Source organism: Telopea speciosissima, chromosome 6, assembly GCF_018873765.1.
Source record: "Telopea speciosissima isolate NSW1024214 ecotype Mountain lineage chromosome 6, Tspe_v1, whole genome shotgun sequence".
NCBI classification, from domain to species: Eukaryota; Viridiplantae; Streptophyta; class Magnoliopsida; order Proteales; family Proteaceae; genus Telopea; species Telopea speciosissima.
Genome location: NC_057921.1, coordinates 47,416,867 through 47,444,544, shown reverse-complemented (window position 1 = coordinate 47,444,544; position 27,678 = coordinate 47,416,867). Strand labels below are relative to the sequence as shown.

The 27,678-nt window shown below is 40.5% G+C and overlaps 2 protein-coding genes across 3 annotated transcripts; both read right to left on the bottom strand.

The window, feature by feature from the left end:
* Positions 1 to 8,344: 8,344 nt before the first annotated feature.
* Positions 8,345 to 8,844, bottom strand: LOC122665189. The gene is made up of 2 exons (XM_043861274.1): positions 8,544 to 8,844; positions 8,345 to 8,429 (listed from the first exon to the last, which is right to left on the bottom strand). The coding sequence occupies exons 1-2, from the start codon at positions 8,836 to 8,838 to the stop codon at positions 8,425 to 8,427; spliced, it is 300 nt and encodes a 99-aa protein (XP_043717209.1). The 5' UTR covers positions 8,839 to 8,844; the 3' UTR covers positions 8,345 to 8,424.
* A 4,409-nt stretch (positions 8,845 to 13,253) lies between these two features.
* On the bottom strand, positions 13,254 to 25,213 carry LOC122665188 (protein MEN-8-like). 2 transcript variants are annotated; one of them, XM_043861272.1, is made up of 3 exons: positions 24,884 to 25,213; positions 13,428 to 13,451; positions 13,254 to 13,320 (listed from the first exon to the last, which is right to left on the bottom strand). In XM_043861272.1, exons 1-3 carry the CDS (start codon positions 25,197 to 25,199, stop codon positions 13,316 to 13,318), a joined length of 345 nt encoding a protein of 114 aa, XP_043717207.1. In that variant the 5' UTR covers positions 25,200 to 25,213; the 3' UTR covers positions 13,254 to 13,315. The 2 variants fall into 2 exon arrangements, with proteins under 2 accessions (XP_043717207.1, XP_043717208.1); XM_043861273.1 differs by having other exon boundaries at positions 13,428 to 13,465; positions 24,898 to 25,213.
* Between the last annotated feature and the right edge of the window lie 2,465 nt (positions 25,214 to 27,678).

The following is a 27,678-nucleotide window of genomic DNA, read 5'->3' as shown; positions in this document are numbered from 1 at the left end:
TAAAACAGGGACCATGAGAGCCAATATCCTCCAAAGCACAAGCTATGGTCATATCCTTAAATCCCTCAATATCTCTTTGTCCAGTACGGTTACCACCCTCCTTCTCGTGCCAGGCCAAAAAAGAGTTAAAATCACCATAGCAAAGCCACTCCATGTGTCTGCCACTTCCAATTTGGGTTAATTGCTCCCACACTTCTTTCCTTTTACTTTTAATAGAAGCACCATAAACTGAAGTCATATAAAAGAAAGAACCATCTTTATTATAAACCTTAGAATCTACTACATGGCTGTTTGAGAAAATAACATCAACAGTAATATTATGAGTCCAAAGGAGAGCCAAGCCACCTGAGGCGCCCTTCGCATCCACTGAGAAACAAGAGTGAAAGCCTATCTTCCTACACAGCCGAGTAATATTATCCTTTCCAGCCTTAGTTTCGATCAGAAAAATTATGTCTGGCTTCTCTACATGAGAGAGGTGAACTAGGTCACGAATTGTCGCAGCCCTCCCCAATCCGCGACAATTCCAGCTTAAGATTTTCATTGATTCCCGCGGTGCTGAGCCTCCCCAGCTACCACGGGTTCCAAGTATAAAAAATGCTCCACTGCTTTTGTCTCAGTTTGAGTAGTCTCGACTGGGTCTTGCCTCTCTTCTAGACGTTCCAATCTGGGTCTCTTCTGTTTATCATGACCCGAATCAATGGCGCAAGCTGGATCATGATGGACCATCGCAAACTCTCCTTGATGTAACTGCGTCTCAACTATATCCATGGGTGAGTTGTGGGTCTCTTGGGTCGGGTGTGGTGGAGGTGATAAAGGAAAGTTGGATGGGGGAGACACTTGTTCATGAGTAGGTGAGGAGTGGATAGTGGGATTCTGATATGGTGGGTCGGTTATAGGGGGATGATTTAAGGATATAGTGGAGGGTGTGGAATTAAATTAGAAAGAAGGGATGCCACGTCAGGGTGATTGAAAATAGGGTTACTAGCTAAGATTTGATTTAGATTGGTGGGTGGGTGACTAATATGGTTGGGATTCAAAGCTTGCGGATTTTGGGGGTGTAATGGAGGGATATTTTGTGATTGACATACCAATCCCGAAGTGGAAGGAGGGAGAGTGGTATGAGACAGCCCCGGTAATTTTGAACTTTCCATAATAACACTCTCCTTCAGAACACCATTGGAAGAGCTTGCAGCTGGAGAAATAGAACCGGTGGTGGACACAATCTGAGACTGATTAATCAGTTGCGATGGCATGCCTTCTAGAAGTCTGGGATCCGGGGTGGTCGCCCTCGAGGAGGAGCCATATCGAAAAGCGGGAAAGGAAGGGCAGGTCGAGGCCTTTTTGCAGCCATGCTCAATACCATGCTTGTGTTCAGCATCAAAGAGGGACACACATCTCTTGACTTCATGGTCGAATAAACCACAATAATAACAGAAACTAGGCAGCCTTTCATACTTAAGAAGAACAGTGGTTTTACTCCCCGATCTTCGTTTGACTGTGATAGTCTGGCGCAGAGGTTTGATGATACTGATGTGAACCCGCGCCCTAATATACATGACTCTCGCCCCAAACTGAACACCTTGAACCAAAATTATTTGCTTGGGATGTCCAACCTTTGCTGCTAACTGAGATCCCACTTCTAAGTTGAATAATTCCAATGGGACGTCATGTATTTGCACCCAGAAATCTGTGCTATGGAATCCCCATTCTTGATTGGCATTCCAATGTTCCAACAGTAATAAGATTCCCCAACCGCCCAAGGGCTCTCATCCAAAACATTCAGTAAATCAAGCTCATGCTGGAATTGAAAACGATAGCGATTCTCCTGCATGGGAGTGATAATAACAGGAAATCGAAGATTCCAGGCATGAACGAGCGCTTTCGAAACAGCTTGGCGTCTGTAGGGTTTACAGAAGACAATCTGGCCCACCAGACAATTTTTATCAGGGTCCTCCAATCGATCCTCAACCCCTTCCTCTAAGGCCATGGTATCTTCATCATCGTCATCGGCCTGGAGGGAGGTGCTTGCTGTATGAGGGGGGATCTGGGGTGACGATAGTTCAGGATTCTCTTCCATAATACAGAGAGTGAAACTACCGGAGTGACAGGATCAAGTGGTAAAGGAGATCACGTACGGTGACGGAGAAGAAAACCACGCACGGCGACGGAGAAAACCTCTGAGGAGATTGTGTCATTAAGATATTACAAAACTTATGATGATGAAATATATGACTACCATTCAATTAGCATATCATAATAATATAATATATTATATTCAACACAAGAATAACTAGAACAACACCACCAAGGAGAATGAGGGAGAGGGAGAGGGAGCGGGAGAGTAGGGGGGGGAGAGAAGAGAGAGATAAGGGAAGAGGGGGAGGCCCAAAGGGTTGCCTAATTGGGCCAGCCACTAGGGGTTGGGAAGTATATTACAAAGGGAGACTGGAAGGCTCCAATTACAAATGATATGATGGTTCGTAGTATTATCCGGACCAGCGGTGGGGATGAAATTTTGCTGCTACACTAGTAGCTACAAGGCTGGCAGCCAAGGAAATAGGATCTTAAATGGTATTTTAGAAAATATTAAAACCTAGGAGGGTAATTATGAACCCAAAGGGGAAGTGAATTATTCCATTTCCTTGGCTGCCAGCCTTGTAGCAGCTCGAACATTCCTATTGCAACTGCAACTGTAGTAACAAAATTTTTTCCAGCGGGAAGAGCTTGCCCAACCTGACCCCTTATCTCAAAGAGTCAAAGGTGCATGATGGCGTCCCAAATCTGTTGATATGTCCTCGACTTCCCTGTCTATCTTTTAAGGTTTATCTCATGCCAGCTCTCCAAGTATGACATTGTTTGAAGAATTATTTGCATAACATAAGTCTTATTCCTATAGAGGTATTCATATCTTACATTTCTTAAGATTGTATTTGTACAAGACTATGGTTTTTTCAAGTGCTATTACCATTCCGATTGTTGAGAATTTGAGGGTGGTCTTAGATTTTGATAAGATAGAGCCCTTCATTAATGGCTTTAACTTCAAGAGATGGAGGCAAATGATTAAGTCTGCACTTAGCAAATTCGCAATATCGTTTGCCTTATTAGAACCACCACCAACGAAAAGTGATGAAGCTACACATGAGGCCAAGAGATACACTTAGGTTTCAGTCATGTAAATCAAGTATCATCTGACCTGACTCGGTTGGGCTCAAAAGATAAATATGAAAATTTAAATTGGAAGACTCACATGCCTTACACCACATAGGTGCAACTCGGAGAGGGAGGGAGGGGTTTAAAATTTAGGGGCAATTACGTAGATCTACTAGTTCGTAAAAAGATTTAGTAAAGTAGTAAATTTAAATTATGTTTACCATCACAAGTTACAATGTTGAAAAGATTTACAAACCATATGAGTGAAAATGGCTAAAGGAATAACCTAAAATACGTCCAACTTCCTTCTCTCTGCTTCTTCTCTTTCGCCAAACGAACACCTCCACACTCCCTCCTCCCTCCCCCTCCCTCTCCTTGCAACACTGCCCCACTTTCCTCCCTACAAATCAGCTCGGCACCACCATCTTCACTACCATCGCCACCCACCCCGTCCCGCTCTCCTCTCTTGCAAACCCACCCGACCCCATTCCCTCCCTACCCCACTACACTCCTCTTCCTTAGGCTTCGTTTGCAAGGAAAATCAAAAGGAAGGGAAGTGAAAATTTGTAAACCTAAAAAAGGAATTTTTGTAATCATTACCCATGTGATTGTACAAACTACTTAAATTTCTTATCATATTTAGTAATGATACATTTTACATGTAATTTTTATTTTACTTTTCAGGGAGTGGATGGTAGTGGTGGTGGTGCGAGACAGATTTGCAGGGAGGAAGGTGGAGCAGTGTTAGGGCTAGGGGTGTCAATAAAGCTTGGCAGGCCTGAACCCGCCTTGAGCCCGGCCCGGACCCGACCCTGATTTTTCAACCCTGAGGGCAGGTTTGGGTTTAGTTATAGTCTGGCCTTGGCAGGGTTGGGTCGGGTCAGGGTTTAGATCCCGGGCTTAGCCCGGCCCGGCCCAACCCGACCCTTTATTAATTATAAGTATATAATATTGCATATATATATATATATATATATATATATATATATATATTGGTCTCATATTTATTTATATATATAGCCTAATAAAAAAATTAAAAAGCAAAAGACAAAAAAAGCCTTAAAGGCACATGGGATTATAGACAAAATCAGGGTCAGGGTCAAGACAGGGTCAATCAGGGCCAACCCGAGCCTGCCCGACCCTATCAGGGTCAATCAGGGCCGGGTCGGATCAGGAAAAACCCTGGCAGGGTCGAGACTGGGTTGAGGGTATCTTGGCCCTGGCAGGGTTTGGTCGGGTCGGGTCAGGGTTTAGGTTAAGGCCTCTTGGGTTGGGTTAGGGTTTAGGGCAGGCCCAGCCCAATCCGACCCATTGACACCCCTAGTTAGGGCAATTTCCCACTCACATTAAAAAAGTATTATGAAAAATACTAAAACCTGAGGAGGTATTTGTGAACCCACCTCGGGCAGTGTGTTCGAGCAAGGGTAGGATAGTCATTTCTGCCTCCTCTATTAGATGTACTTGACGTCAAGTACGGGCAAGTGTAATTGAGAGGATAAAAATTCCAGGGAAAGGGATTATTCCATTTCAACACCTGCAATTACGGACAGCAGGAAATTTCTTACAACCCGAGTTGCAGTAACTTTTTATCATAGGAAATAGCTAGTAAAGTATTCATGAAATTAAGTTATACAGTTACTAAAAAAAAAATATAGAAATTAAGTTATACAAGCTTAGAATTGGGCCGGCCCATTGATTTATACTTCAGTTGGGCCTAGGCCCGAAATTCGGGCTCACAACACTGGCTCAAAATATCGTCCTTGATTTCTTGTACACTATTCTCAGTTGGTTGAGCAAAGAACTCTGTCTAGGAATGTGGCCTACGATAGCACTCCCATATATGTATATATAAGAGAAAAGTTCTCTGTGGGAGACACCTAGACACAATGGGGGGGGGGGGGGAATGACCCCCACGCCCCCATGAAAGGTGGAAATCTCGTCCCTAGATGCTAGAGCATGATCTCATTGGTTGTGCCATGCATGCATGGTCCTTGCGCTCCCACACAGAGAACGCTCACCTATATATATGTATGATCCATGTGACCAACCCTATTTAAGTTGGGATAAGACTATGTTGTTGTAAAAACTAACCTATGAGCAATAGAACAAATAGGGATTCAGATCCTCTATGGCTTCCATAGTAGCAGTCATCGTCCTGCCTTGTTTTCGACAGGTGTAAAGCAATATATCTAATGGCTACTATTGAATTTTTCAAAATTTCTTTGTTAAAAGCGGTTGAGACTCCGCCTCAGGAAGCGAGGTCTCGTGATCAAACCTTCGCTGCTGCATAATTTCTTGGGGCCACCCGCCTGAGGCTCACTAGGGCCCAGAAGCTCCCGGTTCGTGCGTGGTGCGGGGGTCATGTACGAGCCCAAGGGGGGATTTAGTCGGCCTAAAGTCGGATACCCCTCCTGTCTCTAAAAAAAAAAAAAAAAACGGTTAAGAGAAGCAACCCAAGCTGGACCGGTCAGACAAACCAAACCCGACCTGGCCCAGCTCGGTTTGCACTAACAAAACCCTAAGATTTTCAAAACCCAGTTCATCGTCTTCTTCCTCTACTCTCTGTGGCTCTGCTTCCTCCCTCTCCGTGAACCTTTGGAGCTGCAAATCGTTTTGGTTTTCCAACATAAGCCCTAACCCTTCCTCTCTCTCTCTCTTACCAAACCCTCTCCCCTCACCGCTCTTCTCAGCTCTCACGGCGATGGTAGTGTGTGTTCGCAGCCGACGGCGAGGGCTACGACGATGGTACACAACCTACTGCTGCTCTCATCTACTCGCCTTGCACCTTCGTCGTTGCATCTTTAGACTCAGGTGAAAAAACAGCCTCAAATCCGCCTGGTAGGATGATCGGAATCAGAAGTTGCAGCAGAATCGGCGGGTTTGATGGTGGGAGAGAATGGGTTTGATGATTGTGAGATGAAAGGAAATGAGAAAAAAAGAAAGAAAGAAGACATTAGTAGAAGGAGAAGTGCAGCAGTCGTTCGTCCATTTTTGTTGTTGACATTCCTTTTTCCCAAAATGGGTGCTCCCCCCTTGTGGACTCCAGGAACTTGATCAGGGATTAATAAATGAATCATATTGGAAATATGTAGTTGATAAACCAATATGTAGTTCATTTATCAAATTTATATTTACTTGATTGAGTTCTATCGACTTGAAAACTTACGGGTTGCCACCTCTTCAATTCATATCAGAATCCTATTTGCAAATGGTGATGTGCAATTAATCCAACCATTTGAAAGATAAGAAATGGTTTGAGTTGGCCACATAAAACAAGGAGAATCTCATATTGGACTTTAGATCAAGGAGGAAGGTATAATACTGCCTGCAAGTTGCAGTTAGATTTCAGTAAAACTTATGATCTGTAGCTTCATTGTCAGGAACACTTAAAATCATACAAATAGAGCACTACCAATACAAACAGAGCACTTTAAAACAACTTAATTAGGGAAAGCAAGAATTCAAGCAACATCTCCCAACCTCATAATCATTTTCAAAGCCTAAAACCTATTCACCCACTTATGATTCTTCTTGATAACTTTCCCAGCCTTAAGAAAAGGTCCCTGAATAACAGATCTCTTTCCCAAGAAATGGCTACATTTACACCAACAGCTTTTCAAGCCTTATTTATCATAAATCGCATGCATCCTCAAGAGCTCTTCTGATATACCCAATACGGATCATACTGGCAAAAACAATGGCGATTTAACTATTCAGAAAGAATATCTCTTAAAATGTTAAAACTGCAATATCTTTCGGTCCTAAAGCATTCTAAAAGAAACTTCTATACCCTACCCTACTGGATACTAAAACTCCAACAAAACCAAACCATCAATAATTCCTTTTGGCATCCCATTGACTGAACCATGTTTTCCTTGATCCCTACGTTTGATTGATCTTCATCCATCACAGAAACAATCACAAAAATTTTTAGTATAAAGCTGGTTGAGTTGAGCCATTAGAAGGAAATAGAAGCATAGACCAAAGAGGGAGGAATATGTTTAATAGCACTTGAAATCTTGTGGAGTTCACAAGCAACTGATTTTAAATACATTAAGATACAAATAACATATTACAAATTACATAGGAATTTTAACAGGGGAGGGGGGAGCACCCATTTCGGGAAAAAGGAATTTTAACAACAAAAATGGAAGCTGAGAAAATGTGGCCGGAATCTCTGAGCCATGGACGAACGACTGCTGCACTTCTTCTTCTACTAACCTCTCCTTTTTTTTTTTTTTTTTCTCATTTCCTTTCATCTCACAATCATCAAACCCATTCTCTCCCACCAACAAACCCGTCGGCTCTGCTGCAACTTCAGATTCCGATAATCCTACCAGGCGGATTTGAGGCCGTTTCTTCACATGAGTCAAAATATGCAACGACGAAGGTGCAGGGTGAGTAGATGAGAGCAGCAGCAAGTTGTGTACTGTCGTCGTTGCTCTTGCCGTCGCCTGCGAACACACACTACCGGCGCCGTGAGAGCTAAGAGGAGCGGTGAGGGGAGAGGGTTTTGTAAGAGAGAGAGAGGGAGGGTTAGGGCTTATCTTAGAAAATAAAAAAGACTTGAAGTTCCAAAGGTTCACGGAGAGAGGAAGCAGGAGGAAGCAGAGCCACAGAAAGGAGAGCAAGAAGACGATGAGCTGGGTTTTGAAAATCTTAGGGTTTTGTTACTGCATACTGAACCGGGCCAGGTCAGGTTTGGTTTGTCTGACCGGTCCATCTTGGGTTGCCTCTTTCAACCGCTTTTAAAAAAGAAATTTTGAAAAATTCAAAAGTAGTCGTTAGATATATTGCTTGACATGTGTCCTACTCAGAAAGCAGGGCAGGACGATGGCTGCTACAATAGAGGCCGTAGAAGATCTGAATCCAACAAATAGATCAAAAAGTAGAATTTGGATCCTCTACTACCGAGCTACCGGACAAGACCGTGCTGCCTTGACACGGGGCTGTGTGCAATGTCCGCCTTACCCCTGCCCAAATACCTTGCTCGAGTGAGGGTAAGGCATAAGACGGTAATTGCACGCAATCCTATGTCTGGGCAGCACGATTCTATCGGGCAGCTCGGCAGTAGAGGATCCGTGTCCCAAAAAGTACAAAAGCAGAAAATTTAATTTCTTAGATCAGTAACTAAAAGTAGGAAATGAGTGATCCATACAACAATATCAGAAGTTGTAATAAAAGATTAAATTTATTTTTATAAGATATGCCACATGATTTGGCTTTATTCTTCCTCCCTCATTCTCTCAACTTCATGTCTTTAAACCAGTCTAATTAAGCTGAAACAGAAACAACAAATTAAAGATTAGAGTAAATATATATAGTTTCATCACATCCATTCAAAAGGCATCTATATATATATATATATATTTATCTCTTAATTAATGACTTACTTCCACATTTAACTCCAGCAGGAATAGGGTTGCCACAGTAATGTGTAACATAGGCCACCTTCTGGCTACTAATTAACTGCTGCACCAAGGGAGGGATTGGACCACAGACACAAGTGAAATCGGCCTTCTTCACAACATCACAACAGCTCGGTGATGGATCCCTCACTAACCCAATCTTCTGAACAAATTGCATGCATTCTTTCATTAGTCCCTGTAGATCACCTTGACATCCACCACCCTGTGCCCTCACTATTACTACTACTTGCTCGCCGGAAAATAAGATTCCGGCGATCATTAGGGTTGCCAAGTACAAACGAAGAATGCTAATTGAAGAGGAAGAACCACCACCTGCCATCTCACTCCCTCTCTCTCTTTCTCTCTATGTTTGCATGAAGGGAGAATGGTATGGTAAATTTATAGACCAAAAATGAAAATATAATGGGTCGCATGCATGTATTGCCACTTTGCATTTTTACCTTGGAATTGGTTCTTTAGTAAAGCCAATGCCTCGGAAATGACTTTTCATGTCATATATGGATCCTAGCTTCTTAGCTTTTCTTAACTGATTCCAAATTTTCTTATACTTTTTTTGGACCTAAAGGCAAAACCGAAAGCCAAAGTAAGGATTTGTGACCCCAAAAAGCTTACTAAAGATCAAAACAAACAAACAACCCAAGTGCCCATCTCGCCATTCTTTATATAGGCTATGCACGAGAAGAATTTAAGGGTGTTAAATGGTTCGGTTTAAGGGTGTCAATCGGACGGTTAGGTTTTGGTTCGGTATTTTCGATTTTGGTGTGTCGCATCCGCATCAAACTTGATCAGGGTGAAACACAACTATCTTTCATGGAAGAGGGGTCAGGGAAATCGAAACCGAACTAATAAGGACTTTTTTGGTTTTGACTCGGTTCGGTTGAGGCTTTCAGTTTCAATTCGGTTGCATAACCAAGTTTAGATTGGTTTTGGGTAGGGATTAGGTAGTGTTTTTAGGTTCGAGGGTTTGTTTCAGTATTCAGTTTGGTTTGGTTGGTCGGGCCAATTCATGGCCCATCGGTTTAGACCAAACCAAGCCAAACGGAATGGTGCTCTAACCTGCAAAACGAAGTCGAATCGATAAGGCCTTGGTTCGGTTTGGATCGGGGGCCCGAGTCAGATTCATCAATTCGGTTTAGATTTTGACACCCTTAGTTCGGTTCATGGTGTCAAAGGTAGAAATTAAAATTGAGTCGCAACCAAAAACCTATTCAGTTAAAAAGAATCAAAAGTATTTATATAATGGGCAAGAGATCTCTACTTGATCGCGTAGTCTCTATATAAGCGTTTGGGCTAATGGGTGAGCACGTCTAGGTATCTACCTAGGAGGCAGAGGTGTCATCTCATGGTGCACTGTGAGAGAGCGTAGGAAACATGACCAAGTAGAAATCTTTGTCCTTTATTTAATATAAATCTAGTCTTGTATTAAAAAAAAAAAAAGCATAAACAATTTCGTCAATGTGGGACGAGCTCATGAAATTGTTATTTATTTTATATATAAATCAAAACTTAATCAGTTTAAATGGTTAAAATCACAATCAACGATTTATTAAATAGTTTCACAATTCCAATGTAAAGGGCTCAATTCGATTTTGATATACCATTTTGATTTAGTTTTGACACCCTTATGTTTGATTGGGGGAGTGATTTGTTAGTGTTGCTACAACAATACACATGTTTGAGAGGCGGGATTCCCTAGAGATTAGCCACATGTAATTAATTAATTTGGTGGTCCAATTCAGTTATCAAGGTGTACTATTGCATGTGTTGGTCTTAATACTTCTCTTCATGCATGCGAGTGCTGACATAGAGCCTGTGATCGAACTCGAGAATTCTCGGTCAGAGGAGAATTTTCATGCGACTCTGATATCACTTGTAGGGACTTTATAGAGTAAAATTCATCATTAAAAATTAACCATTAAAAAAAGAGTGCCCAAGTACCTATATATCTTCCATCGGGTCATTCACATCCGATGTAAAATTATTTATTTAACTTATATGTGAACATCTGAACAATTAATCGACATGGTCATCAAATGAGACGTGGTTAAAAGATTTTAAGGGAAGTATGAAACTATGAATCCCTTTGTCTTTCTTTCTTTCCCTTTTATTTTTTAGAAAAAATCTTTTTTCTCATGGTTGTTGGAATGGGCTTGGGCTCCTCCCCTTGGAGTTCATTGCCCAATGAATGTCCAATGAGGCATCCAACGACTGGGTTGGGCCACACACATCCCGATGTATGTCCAATTAGCCATCAGAATGTGTGCGACATAGTCCAACCGTTGAATGCCTCATAGAGGAGAGGAGCTGAATCCGTTGGTATGGATACTTCCACTTCTGTTTTTGATAATTTCAAAAAATTATTCTATTTCAAAAAATTCCCATACAATAAAAGGGAATCTGCACGTAGCCTGAAAACCAGCAAAGCAAAAAATGGAAATAGGAAATAACCATGCTGCCTCTAAAACTCTGTGTACACCCTTATTAGGGTGGTGGGTCACTGTGTCACTTTTTATTTTTTTTATTTTTTTATGAATTCAAGAATAATTACATAGACATATCAAATGATCTCATATAACCCACAATTTTTTCAACACCTAAATTAGGACGCCGTGTTATTTTCTTTAAAAAGAAAAAATTCTATATTATTGGCTTTATTGCTTCTTTTCTCTAGACTTCATGCCCCATTAGACCAATTTAATAGGGATGTAAACGGATCGAATTCGGTTCGGATACGGATCGGATGTGATCGAATTCAGATATTTTCTGGCTGAAAATGGATACCTCTAAACAGATTTGGATGGATTTGGATACGGATCAAATTCGGATTTTTGACCATCCGTTTACATCTCTGCCTTGTGTAACCCGGACCTTCCTCCCCCTAGCAGATACAATTCACTCCTAACCCATATCTCTTAGATCATGATTCTCTTTTCCTCATATGCTAGAAAGACCTAACATGATGACAAGAAGTACAATGACGTACGCATTTTTTAAAGGTCCACAATTTTGAGCCATGTAGACAATCAATGTGAAATTACGACCATTGGACAAAAAATATATAATTTGGATGAGCCGAATATCAAATTCAATGTTCAAGTTCAATCAAATACCCTCCCATTTAGGTACATGCTTCCCCAGGTAGACCCATGCATGCCTTCAGTACTCCAATCAACTATTATGGATTCTCCCATAGTCCTGGATTTTTTAAAGCTCTATATTGCTACTTAGCAAACTACATTTGGGATGAAACCTAACAGGTAAGCATGGGGCCTAAGAGTCTACCTCTCCACAAAATTTTGATCCCATCTAATATGCAATATGATAAAATTTTAGGGCTATTAAGAACAAATTTTCTAAATTATTTGTGCAAAAAACTATCTCCAAATTTATATTAGCTTTTTCGACATAGGCCATTCTACCCATAGTTAGCAAAAAGGGGAAGGGCAAAAAAAAGGGAGTCTAAGGGTATGGGTTTTAAACGGTAAAAAAATTGCAAATGGACAGTCAAATAAAACGGTAAAAAAACAGAGCACAGTAAAAAACAAAAAACGGACGGTACAGGCTTTAAGCATTTATATTAAAAAAAAAAAAAAAAAAATAGAACCAAAAAATTGGCACTATTCTCATATAAATTGAGGAATTTTATTTGAAATACATGCTTCTAATGTTCAAATAACATCCAAAATTAATCTCTCTCTCTCTCTCTCTCTCTCTATATATATATATATATATATATTTCACAACCCATTGTAAGCTTTAAGACATGACATCTAATATCATCTAATATCAATTCCCAATTCATACACCATAATGTCCAAAGTTGAGCAATGTGGTTTGGCTATGGTGTTGCTCATTGTTTTCAACACAACCAACACACTCATGGAACGATGCATGTTTAGTTGGAGTTGGGAGTCATCGCTTTAGAACCCCTTTTTAGTAGATGTGTTGTAGTTCAATTTCGGGTCCGTGCATTGACCTTGAATTGAAGGTGATACAATGAGAAATTAATGTAACATTTTGAGGAATTTTTATCTCCTGCGGTTCCCCTGCCCGGTACAGTTCCCTAGTGCCTCTAATAAAAGGGGGTGGATCCCACCCGGGCAGTGTGTTTGGTCAGAGGGTGGAATGGTCATTTCAGCCCCCCTATGAGAGAAATCGCACAATTGTACCGATCAGCGAACCTCAGGGGATAAAGGTCCCATTTTGAGTCATCTTTACATTGGTGGAAGAATCAAGTCAATCAGAGTTCAGGGGAGAGAAATATAGTCAATTATGTAAGCCATTGTTTAATAAGTCCAAAGTCTTTAAAAAACGGTACAAAAACGGAAACGTGTTTTAAACTCCGTTATAAATGCGTTTTGCTAACAAAGATTGTACCAACCAATTGGGAGAGACTATAGATTTTTTTTCCCGGGAGTTATTCATCTTATCTGAACGCAACATACAACTCTCCGTTGTAATGCGTTCTCCAAGCGTGTTTGTTCCCCCTTTTTCCTTATCATGACAAGTCTTTGTGAAATAAATCTGATGAGAAGAAAAAAAGATAGTCTTAAGATATATATTTTAAAAAAGCCAACATAGGGCAGAGAAAGGAAAAAAAATAATTGGACGAATTCTTAAGCCATATGTATTGTCAATACAATCTCATCATCCATACAACTTTCTTTATTACATATGCCACATGATTTGGCTTTTATTCTTCCTACATTCTCTCAACTTCATGCTTTTAGACCAGTCTAACCTGAAAAAAGAAACAAAAACAAAAAATAAAATTTTTTAGAGTAAATAAATATAGTTTCATCACATCTATTGAAAAGGCATCTATATATTTATCTCTCAATTACTTACTTCCACATTTAACTCCAGCAGGAAAAGGGTTGCCGCAGTTCTGTGCAACATAGCCCACCTTATGGCTGCTGATCACGTGCTGCACTTGGGGAGGGATTAGACTACAAATACAAGTGACATTGGCCCTGTTCACAAAATCACAACAGCTCGGTGATGGCGGATCCAGCGTTTGCCCAATCCTCTTAACAAATTGCATGCATTCTGTCATTAGTCCTAGAATATCTCCTTGGCATCCTCCCTCTGCCCTCACTAGTACTGCTTGATCACCGGAAAATAAGATTCCGGCCATCATTAGGGTTGCCAACAACAAACAAAAAATGCTAGAAGAAGAACTTGCCATCTCTCTCTCTCTCTCTCTCTTTGCAGTCTTTGTGTTTGCATGAAAGGGAGAATGGCATGGTATGATATATTTATAGGGGCCAAAATTAATTTTGGCTCCATACATGTATTGCCACTTTGCAGCTTCACCTTGGAATTGGCTCTTAATTAATTATTAAGGTTTTGATTTAAAAAATGCTCTCAGAGATGATGTGATAAGAAATTCCAATCAGATGGTTCTCGTATGATTTTTGAATCTTCACCATACATCCTTAATGGATTCCAAACTTTCTTATATATTTTTTTGAGTAAATTACTCCCCCCTCCCCTCGATTATGCTCTAATGACAAACCCCTCCCCTGGGTTTTGAGTAATGATTCTCCCCTCCCCTGCATTCCCAAGATTCTATCAATCGTACTCATTCCGTTAAAAAGGGCTGTTAAGTGATAGGAAAAGACTATATTACCCTTTTACAGTTTATCTAAAAACCCTATTCTAACTCCTCTCTCCTTGCTCTATCGTCTCGCACCTGTGGAAACGAGAAAGTGAAGATGGAGAGTGCATCTTCCACCTGCTGAAACAGCCATTGCCGCAACAACCTACAACTCATCTCTCTCTGCAACTGCTTGGACGTGCATCTTCCATCTCCGCTTGGACCTGCAACCAACTCCCATCTCGGTTATTCTCTCACGGCTTGGACCAAAAAAGATGAGTGGAAAGTGGAAATTTATTGGTGAAAATGGCACTCCACAACATCCACCTGCTCAAAGACAGATAAAAGATACGTTTATGACTATTTTGAGTGCGTCTCTTTCTCACCATCACTATCAAAAACGTTTCTTTTAGAAGCCCAGACCCAGAAAATCAACAAATTAATGCCAGACGATTAGAGTTTCCATTCCATGCATGTACTGGAGGTAAGAAATTTACAGTAAACTCTTCATTTTTATAGGAGAATGAATTTAAAGCCATGGCCACCATTTCTATTGTTTGAGTACAGTAAATGGATCAAAACCCGATTCAGATAACCTCTTAGATTCGTCGTTTATTGAAGATTCAGAAAAAAACACTTGAGAAGTTAGTTGGGAGCCAAATTGGTGGATTTCCTTGAAATCAGATTTCTGACTTTTTATTTGCATCTTTGATTGGTCTCTATCCAACTTTAGGAGATCTGGTTTGAAGTTCTGAACTGCTCTCATATCTATTTGCCCCATTTGTGATGAATTTTTCAAAAACCTCTTACTTCTCCACTCACAGTTTTGATTCTATGAATGATCACAAGTGGGTTGATTTTATCATTTCTGTCCAAACAGAGTAGCAAACGATAACTATGATGCTCATGACTCCAGTAGTTCAATTCCTCTGTTCTTTGGAGCTATCCTAATTGGAAATCCATAATCTTTTCACAAACTCAGAATGAAGATTGATATGATATAGCTTCTCTGATTAATGAATAATAACTTGTCGTTCTCTCTCTTTCAAATAAGACAAAACTGTATTAAGAAAGCGATTCGTCATTCTGGCTCATACCCATTAGCCATTAGCCAGCCACTCGTTTCTGTGTGCACATGGCATATGGCACAGGGCACAGTGTCTCCACAATCTTCTGTGGGACACACTTTAATTGCACCTCTACTGTTGCTGAAATGAAAGACAAGGGAAGCTCAGTGTGCTAAATCTCTTCAATCTGAAGAAAGTGCAGACTGTATCCCTGATAGGTTACAAAAAGTTTTGATGAATTAAATTTTCTTAAGGTCGTATGGTTTACCATTAATAGTTTACAGTTCAATTGGGGATTAGAACTTATGGATATAATTGCAGAAAATAATTCACCTTCTTTAAAAAATGAATTTTGTGTTTATTGTCTGAGAACAATTCAATTTTAATGGTGGCAAAGCATCCTCAATTGTTTATTTCACTGGCAACTATTGTTGTTCTTACCATAGTTAACCTCCCCTTGAATTTCCATTTGTCTGTATTTTTTTTCTTCAGAGAAATTTTCAAACCTTTATCCTTTTACACATGGTCAATTCCAATCGGATAGTGGGTGATTGCACCAGAGCTGCCAACTTTGTTTGAACTGCTTCTTCTTATGGACTGGATATGATGATGAAACACCTTACCTTCAACAACTTGGTGGTAGAGGAATAGCGTCGGAGTGTTCGACTGAAACGAAGAAGAAGCTCTTTGGTTTTGCCGGAGTGTTCAACGAGAGGAAAAAGAGGAGAACTGAACTTCTTGAAGTTCTCTGGTTCTGCTAGAGTGTTTGAACGAAAGAAATAAGATTTGTAATCTTTGATATCGCTGGAGTGGTCGAACGAAATAAAGAATATCTTCGCTGGTTCTGTCGGAGTGTTCGAACGAAAGGGAGACTTCCGCGGGAATGTTCGAACGAAATGAGGAAGAAGAAGAGATTTTGTCTATTTTTATGGGTTAATTCCAAATACTCCCTGAAAATGGCCAAACGTACAGTTTCCCCCCCTGAACTTTCACTAATGCAACGTGCCCCTTGCTTTCCAAACTAAGTACCATTATAGTCCCTGCCGTTAGGCAAAGACGTTATGTTCTAACTTCAGGCATTTTTTGAACATGATTAGACCATTCTGCCTATGATAGGATGGAATGACTAAAATGCCCTTATTTAAAAAAAAAAAAAAAACCTGCAACCCATCTTCGGATCCTTCAACCCCCATTTTCCTTCGTTCTTCAATTTCTTCCGATCTTCATTTTCTTCTTCCCTGTGTTCTCTCGTTGCTTCTCCCATCTTCCTTTTCTTCTTCTTCTTCCCTGTGTTCTCTCACTACTTATCCCATCTTCTATGCTCTTCTTCGGCGCCTTTGTTTCTGCATAATCGCAAAAATTCTGCGACTTGAGGACTTGAGGACTGAGCTGCTCTGCTCTTTCCTTGAAAAAAAATGATAATTAAAAAGGAAAACTCAAGCTATATAGACCCCCACCACCCCTTTCCACTCACAGCACTGAATCCTTTTCAGTTTTTAGTTCGGTTCAAGGCTTCTTAACTTATTCCGAAAATGGCCTCTTTTTCTTCTGCTTCTTTGCTCTTGCAGCTTCTCTTGATTCTCTCAGTCTTCCACTTCTCCAATCCTGGCTGAGTTACTGCAGGAACAGTCCCATTCTCTTGCAATACCACCATGGTCCTCTTCTCCGTCAAAATCCCTGTCAATCTCATCTGGTACAGAAACTTCAAGCCTTCTCAACGAGCCATCATCTCTGACTTCATCTCTTCCCTCTCTTCTTCCCCTCCCCTGAAGACCCACCTGGCCTAACCCTATGTTCTCACTTGGTGGAAAACCACCGAGAAATATTACCACCTTAGCAAGAACAAGAATCCCTCTTCCCTGTCTTTCCACCTAGGCAAGCAGATTCTCCTCCTGAGAGTAACCACAGCTCTCACCTTAAACTTGCACTGGCTTCTCTGGTGCGACAAGCTTTACCAAATCCTCACTAATGGCTGCAACAGGGACAGACACAACCTTCCTTGAATGAAATCTTCTCTTCTCGAAAGGAACCAAAACAGGAGAAAATGAAAGGTTGTTCTGTTTCTGATTGAACTTATGATTAAATAGAAGTCTTGAAACAGGAACAAAAGATGATTTCTCCAACAAAGAAGATCCCAAGAATTCCTTAGCCATCGCCATGAATCTTCAATCAATCTTAGGAGTTGCTAGTCCCTGTTTCAATTTAACTTTTACCCCCTTGAGATCTGAGATTTTTGGTAGGGTATTGGAGCAGAGAGGAGAGAAAAGTGGAATCTCGGGATGACAGAAATGATTTTTGTTGGTGTTTGCTGCTGGGTTGGGTATTTATAGGGACAAAGAGAGACTGGAACTTTGAACGGAGGAAGAGGAAGCAAATGTATACGGGAAGCTAAACAGCGGTATGGATTATTAGCATAGCACATTTCTGATTCAAGAACTCATCTTCCCCAAACCCTAAACGATTTGGGGAAGATGAGTTACAGGTTTTTGTTTTTTTTTTTCCATGTATGGTCATTTTGGTCATTTTACCTTATTCAGGGGCAAAATGGTCCATCAAAGTTCAAAAACTGGGATCCGTTACGTTATAAAGTCTCTATCTAACGACAGGGACTATAGTGGTACTAAGTTTGGAAAGCAAGGGTGCATATTGCATTAGTGAAAGTTCAGGGGGGTAGCTGTACGTTTGGCCATTTTCAGGGGGACATTTGGAATTAATCCTATTTTTATTAAGGGGTATTATTGGTATATCAGAATAATAAGGGCATTTTGGGATTTAAATAAAAATATTTTGGGTGATGTCGTCACTTAACAATCCTTTTTAACGAAATGGGTATGATTGTTAGAATCTTAGGAATGCAGGGGAGGGGAGAGTCATTACTCAAAACCCAGGGGAGGGGTTTGTCATTCGAGCATAATCGAGGGGAGGGGGAGTAATTTACTCTTTTTTTTTTTATGGACTTAAAAGCAAAACTGCCGGGTTGTATCGATAGGGAATCAAACGAAACGGAAAGTCAAAAAGGGCCTTTGACCCAAAACGCTTACAAAATATGTGTGTGTGTGTGTGACTCCAAGTGCGGTTACTGCCATTCTTAAATAGGCTTGCAGGCCTCCTTCAACACAAGTTATGTGTGTGCTTGTGTGTGAACCTAGCGTCCTTCAGACACAAGATGTATGTGTATGTGAACCAAAGTGCGGTTACTGCCATTTTTATATGGGAAAAATACACATGCATCCCCTTAGTTGTCCTAAAATTCCACCTGCACCCACTGCTCTTCTAACAATTCCACACGCACCCTTTGATAATTCCACGCACATCCCCTGTTTTTCAAATTAATCCTTATTTAAGTCTTTGCCGTTAATATCAGGCATTAAATGCTAACGGATCTGAAATTAAACAATATAATATACAATTATACTCTCATTAGGGCATAATTACCACAAAACCCCACTATCGCCTTTAGCGGCAACCAAATCAGAGGGCCAACGGTTTGGATGTTACTAGCGAAGGATTGCCGTGTTCCGGCGACTGTGATGCCGACATCAGATGCCCTTAAAAGTGGACGCCCCTTTGATTGAGATCAGAGTGTGGTGGTGGATGATTTTGTGATTCACAATGGGTGTTGGAAGGGTTTCGGTGGTAGTCGATGGGTTGGGGCTGCACGGCGGTTAATGTGAGATCGAGGTGAACCCTGATGCTCTAGCCAATTTGGATACTCTAGCCCTGGCCAAGAGAGAGCAACGCCTACGGAGTTCACAAATTCGCTGCTTCTGTGATTATGAAGAACCCTGGCCCAATCCTAGATAGTGCTATACTACGAGGGATTCTAGTGCTGCTTAAAGACAATAATACAACCAAGGATAAACTGGAGACAACATCTGGACAAATATGCGCTAACCAAGGAGGTTCAAGCACAAGATTTGCAGTTAGCGTTGCAGCACACTTGGTGACGGTTTCTCTGGGTACAAAAACTGATAACTCCATTAATGATCCTTATGCAGTTTCAATGGTGTTGTGAGCATCAAGCCAACTATGGTTTTTTTTATTTTTTATTTTTTAAAAGCTAACCTGAAATCGCAGTGAAGTTGCAGTTAGGAAAGAAAACCCTAAATCAGTGGGCCGATAAGATTTCCAGGAGGAAATTCCAGATCAGACAAATCTGTGCTCAACAACCCTCCAACTCTCAGTCCTATTGGCAGCAGGATAGCTGAGATTTGGACCTTCAAATCTTCAATCAAAAAATAGAAACAATTATGGTCGGCAGATCTGGTTGCGAAGAAATGGTAGTTTGGTCAATAAATAAAATTTTTAACGTCTAACACCTACTATTAACCGCAGAGACCAAAACATGCATTAATCTGAATAACAAGGGTGCGTGTGGACTTGTCAGAAGAGCAGGGGTTGCAGGTGGAGTTTTCGGACGACTTAGAGGGTGCATGCGTATTTCTCCCTAGCTTCTTGTATAGGCTTGGCCTCCACTCACAAGATATGATGCATGTGTGTGACTTTTATACTATTTTTATTTAAAATGTCAATCAAATATTATCGGGTTTTTGTAGCCAAAATTTTGCTTTTATCAGATTTGAATTCAGCTATCCAACTCCTTGACAGCTACGAATGCTTATACTCAATTAAAATGTTCATTTAATAAATAATTTTGAGGCAGAATTTTCAGTGGGGATTCAAGGATTATCTTGGGCTATATCTCTTAGGCCTGATGTGGTATGATTTCTATTTCAATTTTGGATTGATTTCTTGAAATAGTCAACAAATAGATTTTTGGTCAAAAAATTGAAATTGTTTTGGTTGTATCAATATGAAATATTTCAGGAATAAAAAAAAATCCATTTGATAATTCAAATTTTTTTTTTTTTTTTTTTTTGAGGGGATTTTTAATAGATTCTATTATTTCTTTGGGAAGGATGGTAGTGGTGGCGGGGGGTAGTATGGCGATGGTGACGGTGGTGGCAGGGTAGTGGTGACATGGAAGTAGTGGTGGTGGTGGTGGTTGTAGAAGTAGTGGTGGTGGCAATGGCAATGGCAATGGCAATGGTGGTGACGGTGGCGGTAGCAGTGGCAGCGGCAGTGGTGGTGATGGCAGGGTAGTGGTGGTGGTGGTGGTAGCGGGGTAGTAGTGGTGGTGGTGGCAGTGGCAATGGTGGGAATGGGGTGGCGGTGGTGAGACCATTAAGAGAAGAAGGGTTGTGTTTTATTTTTAACATGAAATTACTACTTTGCCCATGAAATTAACCATGTGCTCATTCAAGAGCAAGAGTGTTAAATCAACTGAAATAGAAATTCTGAAACAGCTCTTCAGCTATTTCAGAATTTCTATTCCACTTGATTTCTATTTCAATGAAATAAGGTGCAAAAATCAAACCAAACAAATTTAGAAATAGAAATCTGTAGACACCACATTTTGACACCTTGGAAGTGTGTCTAGGCAATGATGGTCAAAGACGTAACTCATGTGGTGACTGAATGGCAAGAATTACCAAATTACCCCTACCCCACTTTTTGTAACCAAACTGTCCCAAATAGAGCCTAAACCCCTAACATAGCCGTATTTAACCATTTTAAGTTCACATTTGAAGTTTCACCCAAATCCAACACCTTTCATGAAAATGACCGTTTTGCCCCTGGCACGGATCTCGGTATCTGGACCACCCCATTTAGTCTGAAACATTTTGGATGACCTCATTTGGTCATATTAAGCTTTCACGTAAAGTGTTGGCCAAATCGGATAACTTTTATAAAAATGACCATTTTGCCCCTAACATGGTTCTTGGTACCCGAGCCACCTGATGTGACCTAAAACCATTTGGATAACTTTATTTGGTCATATTGTGTTTACACGTAAAATTTCATGTAATTCCCGTATCATTTGGACCTTGATCGGTGTGAAACACCCTTTATGTGCTTTCTTTGGTATCCGTGCCACTTTTAGTCAAAATCTGGCTACATCAGCCACACAGATGGAAAGTACGTGTTGCGACCTTCACGTCGATATGTGGCGTGCAAAAAATGGCCATCTGGATCAAAAGATATTGATGTTTGAATGTGGACCTTTTAAAATGGAATCTTTAAAAGGTTTATATAAAAATATAAAAAAAATTTACTGAACCGAGTCAGACCGGGTTAACCCGACCCGGACCAACCCGGCCTGACCCAGCCCGGCTGGGCCTGTCGGCAGGCCACAAGGCCCACCATTCCCCACACATGGGCATGGCCCCATGCCCACTTGGTTGCCAAAGTCTTGGCTGCACCGGCCTAGGCTGCCCAGCAGGCCTAGGCATGCACAAGTCAAGCCCATGTGCGCCCAGCCACTTGCACCTGCCAGCCCCAGCTGCTCACCAGCCTCTTGTCCCCTGCCTTCAATGCCCCAGGGCTCATTCAGTCATTTCCTCGAACACTTTTCTTCCTATATATAGGAGGTGTTTTAGAGAGGTTGGGGAAGGAGGAAAATTATTGAAAAATTACTTTCACGTAGTCCTTGATCCCCTCTTTCCATCCATGGTTTTTATCCATAGGTTATGCTTAATTACTGATATAGAATTCCGTAAATACCCCTTCTTCACCATTCTTGCCATTCGGAGCAACCACACTTGGAGCGGCTTTTGGAGGTTTCCAACGATACTTACGGTCAAAAAAAGGTTATTCAAGCTGAGCCCAGGCACTTCCACGCCTCAAGGGTATTTTTTCATATTTTTTAATTATTTCTAAATATTTGTTTTGATTTTCGTTACAACAAAGGTTGTTTTTCAGTTATAAAAATGTTAAAAATAATTCAACATTGATAAAAATATGAAATTTTTAGGGATGATTCTTGTCACTATGTTTGACATTCATTAATTTTCTCAAGCTCCAAATCATTTGTTTTGAGACATTTTTGCCCCTATAAAGGATTTCGGATTATGTAAAATCTGAACATGTGGGTGGGTATTTGGACAAAAGTGTTATGACCATGTTAAAGATCATGTTTTGATTAGTGGGAATGGGCTCTGGTTTGATCCAATTCGGATCTGTGATGGGGATTTTGTATTTTTCTTTGTTTTCCCTTCTTTTTTAGCATTTCAGAAAATATTAAAAATAATATAAATGCATAAAAATTCACAAAAAATTTATGGAATGTATATTTCATCATGCTTGATTTTATGGAATCATGATCCACTGACATGCATGTTTGATAGTTTTTATACATTTCCCACCTCATTTAGGGGTATAAATGTCATTTTTCTAATTATAATGAAAAATTCTGGAAAAATAGGAAAAAATGTTTTTTATGCATGACATGCTGTTTTAGAATGGTTTAGGATGTTTTCATACGCATACGTGACCATCATGCTTGATAGATATGCATACAAAGTCATTTGCGCCCTCTAGGGGCATTTTGGTAATTTACCAAACATGGGCCTAGACTATCATTCTGGAAATATCACTTGGTGTGTTCAGTCATTTTAGGATGTTTAACATCACTTTCGATACCTACAATGATTCTAAGTGTCTTTTGACACTTTTTCCATTTTGCCCTTAGGGGCATTTCGGTCATTTTGTGACCAAACCTTGCTTAGGGCCCCGGAAAGGCTCCTGTTACTTTTGCCGCATGTTTTAACATTTAATAAACATGTTTTAAGCATAAGTCAGCATTTTCATGAATTATCATGCATTTTCTACATGTTTGCCATAACAGGGGTATTTTGGTAATTTTTACCACCCCACATTTCCTTGCCATTTCATGTGCTCTTGATGATCCAAATGTATGATGTTAATGTTATTTAATCATGTTTTGCTTATTTACGGCATTTAAATACGATTTCATGCCTTTGTACATATTTTGGCCATTTAGTGGCATTTTCGTAATTTTGGCTATTTTGGCCTATAAGCTGTTTTGCTTATCAATATAATTGTTCTTTTCCATGATATAATTAGAGTTGGTTTTCTTTTTTACAGTCAACCATGTTTTAGACCATAGAGTTAGGCTTTCTAATTTAGGTAAAATCCATTAATTAGCTTAACTATGATGCATAATGTACATAACCATCTAGCCTAGTGATAGTAATCAGGATTAAAACATTGATCTTAATTAGCCTAACAAGGTTCATAAATTTCAATTAAGATAATAAAAAATCTTCAAAAAAAGATTAGTTTAATTAGGTACATAATATGTATAACACAACAGTACACAACAGAGTTTGGTCTAGGAAGACCGGCCTTCGGCCGGGCGGTTGCTGGGTGCCTAACACCTTCCCAGCCCGTAACTTGACACTTACCCAGAGATCTGGGGCAGACCATCCATTGAGTCATTGGATTTAATTTAGCGCCCCTTCTGCGAAGGAAGGGCACCATTCATGGGTCGTAGACCCTAAATCTAGGTGGCGACTTCCATTTTTCAATTTTCTTTCTTTCCCCCTGGGTGCACGCTCAGCGACCCTCCGTCCGCTGCACCTACAAAATCACCCCCTGAAATTGAAATAGAAATCATACCAAAACAGGCCTCTCAAATATATGGCTTGAGTGTGACTACAAGGCTGTTTTCACCTCCTTTCCAAAGGCCTAGTTCCATGGTTATGTGTGTGTGTGACTTTTATACTAATTTTATTTAAAATGTTAATCAAATATTATCGGATTTTCGTAGCCAAAATTTTGCTTTTATCGGATTTGAATTCAGCTATCCAACTCCTTGACAGCTACGAATGCTTATACTCAATTAAAATGTTCATTTAATAAATAATTTTGAGGCAGAATTTTCAATGGCGATTCAAGGATTATCTTGGGCTATATCTCTTAATCTCTCAAATATTTGGCTTGAGTGTGACTACAAGGCCGTTTTCACCTCCTTCCCAAAGGCCTAGTTCTATGGTTCGTGCGACAGGAATGGTTCTCCCTACAAAGATTCCTGTATTCCCTCGAATGATATGTCTCGCATTGCTATCGAGAAGCTAATCCTATAGCGGATTTCCTTGTTATGTCCACCGCCAAAGATGAAGATACCTCTACCATGATTTGAACTACAACATCATTAGTTGGCCAATTTTTAAGGGTGTGCCTAGGGTTTGGAAGTGATTCATTCTTCTTGAACACAACATACAATTCTTTGTTGTAATGCGCTCTCCAATTGTGCTTGTTCCCCCTTCTTCCTTACCATGGCAAGTCTTTGTGAAATAATTCTAATGAGAAGAAAAAAGAAGATGTTAAGGTATGTGTTAAACTATAACTCGATAGTGAGAATCTTCCCTCTATCGAGATTTAGTGTTAGGTGTTCGATTTGATTTTGTTACAATATACATTCTTAAAAGGGAACATGGGGAGAAAGAAAGAAAGAAAGAAAAAAGAAAAAATGGTCATGCATTAACAAGTAACAATTTCATTCACCTAATGCCACATTACAAGCTTTCTTGAATGGTATATATATGATTCACATTAAATAACTATATTTATTTTGATTACATATATATGCCACATGATTCGACTTTTATTTCTCCTTTATTCTCTCAACTTCATGCCTTTAAACCAGTCTAACCTGAAACAAAAACAAACAAAAAGATTAGAGTAAATATATATAGTTTCATCACATCCATTGAAAAGGCATCTATATAGTTTATCTCTTAATTACTTACTTCCACATATAACTCCAGGAGGAATAGGGTTGCCACAGAACTGTGCAACATGGGCCACCTTCAGGCTACTGATGATCAGCTGCACCGGGGCAGGGATTAGATCACAAACACAAGTAACATTTACCTTCTTCATAACATCACAACAGCTCTGTGATGGATCCGTCTGTGGCCCAATCTTCTGAACAAATTGCATGCATGCTCTCAATAGTCCAGGAAGATCTCCTAGGCATCCTCCCTGTGCCCTCACTAGTACTGCTTGATCACCGGAAAATAAGATTCCGGCCATCATTAGGGTTGCCAACAACAAACAAAGAATGCTTGAAGAAGAAGAACCTGCCATCTCTCTCTCTTATCAGTCTTTGTGTTTGCATGAAAGGGAGAATGGCATGGTATGGTATATTTATAGGGGCCAAAATTAATTTCGGCTCCATACATGTATTGCCACTTTGCAACTTCACCTTGGAATTGGCTCTTATAGGCTTTGATTTAAATAATATCTCTCAGAGATGATGTGATAAGAAATTCCAATCAGATGGTTCTCGTATGATTTTTGAATCCTCACCATAGATACTCAATGGATTCCAAACTTTCTTATACTTTTTATGGACCTAAAAGCAAAACTGCCGGGTTGTATTGATAGGGAATCAAATGAAACGGAAAGTCAAAAGGGCCTCTGACCCAAAACGCTTACAAAATATGTGTGTATGTGTGTGAATCCAAGTGCGGTTATTGCCATTCTTCTATAGGCTTGCAGGCCTCGGCATTCAACACAAGATTTGTGTGTGAACCTGGCCTCCTTCAGACGCAAGATGTATGTGTCTGTCAACCCAAGTGCGGTTACAACTATTCTTAATTTTTTATGAATCTTTTTCCTATGCGGTTCTCTGACCGGTGCGGTTCCCTAGTGCCTCTCACAAGAGGAGGGTGGATCCCACCTGGACAGAGTGTTCGATCAGTGCCCTAGGTGTATCCCACCCCCCTCTTGTGAGAGGCACTAGGGAACCGCACCGGTCAGGAAACCATAGATGATAACGATTCTATTCTTATATGGGAAAAATATGCATGCATCCCTTTAGTTCAAAAATTCCACCTGTACCCTCTGTTTTTTTGACAATTCTACGCGCACCTCTTGATAATTTACCACGCACCTCCTCTTTTTCAAATTAATCCATAGTTAAGTCGTGGCCGTTGTCAGGCATTAAATGCTAATTGATCTAAAATTGAAGAATGTGATGTACAATTATATCCTTGCTAGGGCATAATTACGACAAACCCCTCTACCGCCTTTAGCAGTGGTGAAAACAGAGGGCCGGCAGTCAGTATGATACTGGAGGAAGATTGCTGTGCTCTGGCGACTGCGATGCCGACAACAGATGCCCGTAAAAGTGACGCCCCTTTGATTGATATCAGAGTGGGGCGGTGGATGATTTTGTGATTCACAACGGGTGTTGGGAAGGGTTTCAGTGGTAGTCGATGGGAGGACTTGGCTCCTATGCATCCAGGGCAGCCCGGCTGCATGTGCAGTGCCAGACTCAAAGGCGGCGCGCTTTGACCACCTTACCCCTGCCCAAGCGCCTACCCCGAGCAGGGGGGTAAGGTGGTCAAAGCGTAATGTCTTGAGCCTGGCGCTGCACATGCAGCCCAGTCCTGGATGGTGCTATACTATGAGGGATTCTGGTGCTGCTTAAAGACAATAATGCAACCAACGATAAACTGGAGACAACATCCGGATCTTGGGCACTGATTGGTAATGTCAAAACACATATCGAATACACGCTAACCAGGGAGGTTCAAGCACAAGATCTGCAATTAGTGTTGCAGCAAACTTGGTGGCGGTTTCCCTGGGTACAAAAACTGATAACTCCATTACTGATCCTTGCAGTTTCAATGGTGTTGTGGGCATGCATCAAGCCAACTGTGTGTCTTTTCTTTTTATAAAAGCTAACCTAAAATCGTAGAGAAATTGCAGTTTGAAATTTCAGCAGAGGAAACCCTAAACCAGTGGGTCGATATGATTCACTAGAGGAAATTCCAGATCAGATAGATCTGTGCTCAACAGGTCTTCGAAAGTAGGTCGAGTGCTGTTTGAATGGAGTAAGAACAACCCTCCAACTCTCAGTCCTATTGGCAGCAGGATAGCTGAAGTATGGACCATTGAATCTTCAATCAGAAAATAGAAACAACTATGACCGGCAGATCTAGTTACGAAGAAAGGGTAGTTTGGTCAATAAACAAAATTTTTAACGTCTAACACCTAATATTTACGGCAGGGACTAAAATATGGATTAATTTGAATAACAATGGGTACGTGTGGAATTGTCAGAAGAGCAGGAGGTGCAAGTGGAATTTTTGACGACTTAGGGGTGCATGCGTATTTCTCCCTTCTTATGTAGGTTTGGGCCGTTTGGCCTCCTTCACTCATAAGATGAACCCAAGTGTCGTTACTACCATTCTTGTATAGGCTTGGCCTCCTTTGGTCACAAGATATGTGTGTGTGAATTAATGGTTTATTTCCTTTTAATAAAAAAAAAAGGGTAAAGTACACGTACCCCCTATAATGCACCCAATATTCCTCGTACCCCCCTAAGGTTTTGATACGTTCACGTGCCACCTTCAATATTCCACGTACCACCCTTGCTTTATCCCCCTAATGCCATTTAAGTCCACACCAAGTGTTAAATGCTAAAAAATGATCAAACTACCATTTTTTCTATCTTTTATAAAATTTGAAAAGGCCTAATTGGCCTGATCTATTTGCTAAAATTTGAAAAAACCAAAATACCCTCATCTTCCTCAAATCATCATTTTCTTTTACCATG

Bases quoted from the DNA above. Each gene is read 5' to 3' on its own strand.
- LOC122665188 (XM_043861272.1), bottom strand. From the start codon at position 25,199: ATGGCAGGTTCTTCTTCTTCAAGCATTCTTTGTTTGTTGTTGGCAACC. The intron at 13,452-24,883 runs TTCCTCCTGGAG...GCGGCAACCCTT, and splicing joins ACAGTTCTGTGGCAACCCTA to TTCCTGCTGGAGTTAAATGT.
- LOC122665189 (XM_043861274.1), bottom strand. From the start codon at position 8,838: ATGATCGCCGGAATCTTATTTTCCGGCGAGCAAGTAGTAGTAATAGTG.